The sequence below is a fragment of the Macrobrachium nipponense genome, chromosome 18 (assembly GCF_015104395.2).
Source record: "Macrobrachium nipponense isolate FS-2020 chromosome 18, ASM1510439v2, whole genome shotgun sequence".
Taxonomy (NCBI): domain Eukaryota; kingdom Metazoa; phylum Arthropoda; class Malacostraca; order Decapoda; family Palaemonidae; genus Macrobrachium; species Macrobrachium nipponense.
The window spans coordinates 69,345,990-69,352,287 of record NC_087211.1 but is presented as its reverse complement, the minus strand read 5'-3'; the positions used below and the strand labels follow the sequence as shown (position 1 = coordinate 69,352,287).

At 39.9% G+C, this 6,298-nt stretch overlaps 1 protein-coding gene across 1 annotated transcript; it reads left to right on the top strand.

The window, feature by feature from the left end:
• Window positions 1-421: 421 nt before the first annotated feature.
• On the top strand, window positions 422-2,858 carry LOC135196783 (keratin-associated protein 6-2-like). The gene is made up of 2 exons (XM_064223572.1): window positions 422-463; window positions 1,912-2,858. The coding sequence occupies exons 1-2, from the start codon at window positions 452-454 to the stop codon at window positions 2,680-2,682; spliced, it is 783 nt and encodes a 260-aa protein (XP_064079642.1). The 5' UTR covers window positions 422-451; the 3' UTR covers window positions 2,683-2,858.
• Window positions 2,859-6,298: the final 3,440 nt, after the last annotated feature.

Sequence of the window (6,298 nt, the reverse complement as noted above, 5' to 3'; positions counted from 1 at the left end):
TTGGGAAAGGCCACGACAATAACGTTAGTAGTTACGCCAGCCAGACAGCAGCCGTCGTGATTTGGCAATGAGTGATTTACATGGCATTTTTGGAATTCGGAGTCTACTACTTCCCACTGGAGCTACGAGAGTTTGGCAATTTACCTTGTGATTGAGGGGAGGGAGGTAGGCGAGGTGTTTGGGGACTAGGGTGGGGGGGAGGTTAAAGGGTTTAGTGGATGGGTGGGGGAACTGAGTGAAGGATGGGGGCGGTCAGAGAGCAGGGTTAAGAGCTGTAGAAGGGTGTAGAAGGAGTGGTTTTCGTGGGTGGGCGGGTGTTGGGAGACCACGGCCTCAGCATGACGTCACTGGTTCATGCGGGGTGATTACTCGCGTATGGAACAGATATAAAAAGGTGAGGCAGGTATCACTTGACATCATTACACAGAGCAGCTTCCCTAAGAGAACAAAGATGAAAGTGCTGGTAAGAACGACACCAAAGAAGTTTACCTTTGTTTGTGATACCTGTCGCGGTAGTTTGTTGATTAAGATTTTCGGCTACGGTTCTGGGAACTAACTGGGGCTTACGTATTTTTAGTGGTTCCCGATATTTTTTGACAGGTGTGATTAATTCCCATCGGCCTTATTACGAAAATGAAGTTTTTTCTTTCAATTCATTTTATGTGGCTTTTTTTCTTAAATTCACTATCAATATTGGAAGACTTATCTTTTTTCATCTTCAAAGATTCAAAGTGAATAATTAAATAAATAAAATCTGATGCGAAACAATAATATCATCGGGTCTGAAACAGAAATAACGTTAGGCCAGCGATCATAAAATCATACTATTGCAGTGTTCGGTGAATAATGAATGATTTTGAATAATGAATTCGACAATGCAATATATAAAAATGTAAAATTCAGCGCCATCAGTATCGTATTGCATTAAATATTTATTTGCATTTGTTTGCCAATATCCCCTGGGATATACAATTCGAATTTTTTTTTAAATTTTTAAATGCCTACTAATCTGTCTGTCAGCCAATGTTGCATATTTTGTAAAGCAATTATTTTTAAAAATCTCGTTCGAACCATTTTTATTTATTGAAAAAAAATATTTCATCATTCATTCAACGTGACCTGAGCTTTCATTCGTTAGCAAACCTGTATCAGATATGTATCAGGTCTTAACCTTTTTTTTTTTTATTTACATCATTTTTACATGAACTTTTATCAATCCAGATATTAAACAAATTTATTTATACCTTCATTCGTCTTTACACCTATAGCTATCCATTTGATCATATCTTACACACAAATTCTATATGAGTATTAATCCAGATATTGAATCACATTTATTTGTGTCTAGCATATATTAATCCAGATTTCCAATTATTTTTTCATATTCCTTCATTCATCTGTATAGCGATCGCAATTACTTTTTCGTTATTCACAAAATTTTAAAATCAACATGCATTAACCCAGCAATTGAATTCCCTGTACTTATGCCTTCATTCATCTGTATACCCATCGCAATAACTTTTTCATTATTTATATTTTTTATATGAATATAAGTCAATCCAGATATTAAATTACCTTAATCTAACACTCATCCATTTTTACATGAATATAAACCCATCCAGATATTAAATGAACCTTCATCTATGCCTTAATTCACCTGTACATCTGCAGCAACACATTTTTTATTATTCAAGAATTTTTCATGGACATAAATCAATCCAGATATAAAATTACCTTTAGCCATGCCTTCATTCATCTGTATAACTATCGAAACAACTATTTATCTTTTTTTAATTTCTTATTTAACTTTATTGCGGCGTCAATAACCTAGATGTTGTGACGCCAGTGTTAATAGCCACAAAGCAGGAATCAATCAACAGACAAATTCTATAATTCACTTCTTTCTTTCAGGTGATCCTCGCGTGCCTTGCCTTTGTATCGGCCACCCAAAAGAAGAGGGAGGCCGAAGCTGACCCCGGTGATCTTGGCCATGGCGCCGTAGTCGCCCATTCCGTTACCCATACCCACCATGGGCATGGCCACGGGCATGGCCACGGGCACGGCCATGGATTCGGTCACGGCTTCGGACACGGCATTGGACATGGCATTGGGCATGGCATTGGACATGGACATGGACATGGACATGTCGTCGAACACGTTAGCATTGGGCATGATCACGGATTCGGACATGGGCATGGCCATGGATTTGGACACGGGCATGGCCATGGATTCGGACACGGGCATGGCCATGGATTCGGACACGGGCATGGGCATGGTTTGGGACACGGTCACGGGCATGGCCATGACCACAGCGTCCACGTCGTCGAACACGTAAGCCACGGGCACGGACACGGACACGGCCACGGGCACGATCACGGACACACCATCGTCCACGGAGACATCGGACACGGCGTTGGCCACGGCTTCGGTCACGGCATTGGTCACGGAATCGGACATGGCATTGGTCATGGCCACGGTCTCCACGTGTCTTACGGATACGGGCACGGGCACGGGCACGGACACGGACACGGGCACGATCTTGGTCACCACGGAGGCCTCTACGGATCTGGAGCCGCTTTCGGTTACAAGACGGCCGTTGAACATCCTGGCTACGGCCACTCATACCAGAGGAGGCATGGATACGTCAGTCCACACTACGGATACGGATACGGATACCACTAAGTGAATCTCTGCCTGTCCTATTGAGGCTGCTCTGTGACGCCTGGTGAAGATTAGAGACAGTGGCCTGTTTCTTCACTGATCTAGCATCCGATACGCCTAGGTTAGTCACGAATGTATATTACTGTATATTGATTATGGTACGACTTGCATAGCAATAAAAGTTAACGTAAACACAATGTGCCATTTTATTCATTCATGAGACTGGAAATAAATCATTTATTTTGATTTTGCCAAGAAGTAATTTTTTTTTTTTTTTTTGGAAGGGTTGTGTTACGAATGGCTGCTGTTCATTTGCTAATTCGCTTTGTTTATTTGAACATACAATGTATCAAGAAATATTTACTGAGTCTAGGGTAACTTTAGGGAGAGGTGTTGAATGGTCCAAGGAAAACATTATGAAATTTTATTTACATTAATTTGGTTCATTTCTTTACTTTTTTGGCTTTTTAAAAGCTATCTTGCAACACTGATGAGAAATTCAGTTAAATAAATGCGAACGCCAATGCACCCATTGTATAAAAATTCATGTATTTATATAGAATACATGCAAGAACCCGCATTGAGAGAGAGAGAGAGAGAGAGAGGAGAGAGAGAGAGAGAGAGAGAGAGAGAGAGAGAGAGAGAGAGAGAGAGCATAAGCCTCATACTGTCAAAAATTACAGCCAGACTTCGGAGTTCCCGAGGGAAGTAAATCATCATGTGAACGCATGTATGTATGTTTGTATTTATATATATATATATATATATATATATATATATATATATATATATATATATATATATATATATATATATATATATATATGATATATATGTATGTAATGAGAATGTAATGATATAAAAGCTTTTCCCCTGAGAAATATACGCAAATCATCCAAGCAAAACAAGTATCGAGTTACACAGGAATACACACGTATTTCACGTCACTTACAGCAAGGTACTTCGTCATTCGTAACAGACACACTACAAGATTCACAACGCATTATTAACACTTTCGGATTCCGACGACAAAAAAAAAACGTCATCACTTTCCCAACGTCTGAGATTCTCCCTGGTTCCTCTGGGAAGCTCCAGAGGAGGCCTCCCCCTTCAGTCACTCGTGGGTGGGTTCCTGGGTTCCCCTGCGAGTCTGGGGGGAGACCAAATCGTCTAGAGCCTCTGGGGCTCCATTATTAGACGCAGATGCTTCCCATGGGAGCCTAGAGGCCACTGTTTTAGAGATGGGCCTCTCCCCCGTCTGGAACGAGGAAACAAGGGACAAAGTTTGACAGTTGGGCACTTTTCCGTAGATTCCCAAAGCAGCCAGGGGAAATCTTAACCATTCGGGGGAAGGGATGACGTCACTTTACGCCTTTAGAATCTGAATGAGTTTATTTGGACTGGTGTCAATATGACAGCATTTACTGTGAGGTCACTGAGATGACTACGTTCTCTTCAAATTGGTTTGTGAAATGTAAGTGGAGAACCAAGGAAAACATCCGTCAGGCGAAAGTAATTAGGAGAATTACCAAAAGCTTTGTTGTTGATGAAAATAAGCAGCCCTGGGACTGTTGATCCCCACAAAGTGAGGATTTATAAAAAAAATAAATTCAATAACGGAGCCATTAGGGAGGAGGAGGAACTCATACCCTCAACTAAACGGAAGCACTGAACGAAACGCTTGGGTTAAGAGGTTAAAGAGGTAAAAGACTGTGTGGTGGAAAGAAAAGGATTCTATAAGGATCATTGATAGCAAGAATTGTTTTTAATTAGATCCTGTCGAGAGGTGAAACAAGAGATAAATAGTCTTTATTATAAAAGGAACGTTCTCTGCATATTTCAGTGATGGCTGTGCACCAAAATTAATATTCTACAAAAATTAGCAACGTCAGAAAATTTTTGCTAATTCTCTACAGTATCTATCTCCTTTAGTCTGCCGAATTCTGTGCCCAATTCTGTTTCATCTTGGATGACATTAACGGGGAATGACACGAGTGAGGAAAATAAGAGAGGAAAAAGAAATATGAAATATTTTTAAAGGTGGATTTCCCCCTCAACACCCCCCGCCCCCCGAGAAATAACCCCTACAGGAAAATATGTAGCCAACGAATGTTTGCGTTTCCATTCTCCCTTCTGGAAAAGGCTGACCTTACCAGGACGATAGAATTATGATATATTAAGAGCGAAATTATTATTCCCGTAGAGAAGGTTTTCAAGTATATCTGTAAAAGAACTCATATTAACTTTACATGTTGCTTATTAGTAGTAATATGTGTAAATGACAGCGCTCTTTACGGAATTATGAAATGATAAAGGTTTGTTATTTTCAAGCTACTCCATTTAGGTCTTTTCGCCCCTTATACTTAAGGCTCATATTGGATTCTCCCACTTCACTGTGACCATTGCCGTAGACTTCAGATTCTTCATATTTCAGAAACGTGTTTATTTAGATGCAATATTCGTTAATGTTTAATAGAGGGGCATCCTTTGAGAAGCCAAGTTAGTATTATTTAGTATACTGAATATATGATATAGCTACCTTTGTTTAGTTTTACTTCGCAAAGAGAAGTCTGGACCAGTTTCTCCGCGAAATGAGGCCCAGGAGAAAAGCGGATCCGTCCAGCATGCATCACTGCTCATGGTGCGCATCCAAGATAGTATCCTCAGCAGGATTTGATTGGACCTAAGACATAATTCGGCGCTGAAAATAATGTTGAAATAATTGTTAGAAGGTTGAAATTAAGATGGAAGAAAGAGAATATGAGGGAAGGTATATCAAAAGGAATGAAAGAAGTGGCATCTAGGGGCCAAAGGGACGCTGCAAAGAGCCCTAGGTAATGCCTACACTGCACCATGTGAGGAGCACTGACGGTACTAACCCCCTACGAGGGGATCCTCGGCAGGATGGAATGGATATTGCTTTACATATATATAGAATACCATCACACTGTCTTGAGATATTTAGTCGTAACCCAATTTCTTCAAGGGTAAGACAGAGTTAATTAGGGCAGACAAAGAACTGGACCATTAGTGACAAAAGAGAGAGGGAAATTATGTAAAGCGTCAAATAATAGAAGGCGTGATACGATCTCCAGCTGAATCAGTGAGCATGCGAAAATCTACGGGCAAATAGAGCGTTGTTTCACCAATGAAAATTAAAATAAATACACTATATTTTATAAGAAATAATTGTTGTGTAACAGTTAACATGCACATTATTTTTTACATTTTCATTCTAATAAATATATCATAAATATCCTATCCTAAAATTTCTGTACCTTTAATTCAGCGCAAAACACCTTTTTCAGATCTTTTTAGGCTTTTCCATAGGGATTTCCTACTCTCACAGTAAGACAGCAAGAACAACAACAGCAACATGAACAACAACAACGCAACAAAGTAGCTTGTAGGCTTACTCCCCGAGTAAGCGAAAAATAGCACGCACACACACGGCTTAGTGAAAATAATAGTACCGCAAAACTGCATCTTTTGCTGATTAGCGAAATGGCTCAGTTACCCCCGAAGGAAACAACTACCCGGTCATTCTTTTCTTCTCCGGAGCAATTCAGACAATTAAAAAAAAAAGGAAAAAACAAAAATAAAAAAAAACTATTTGTTCAATTTTCCCAAGACCAGA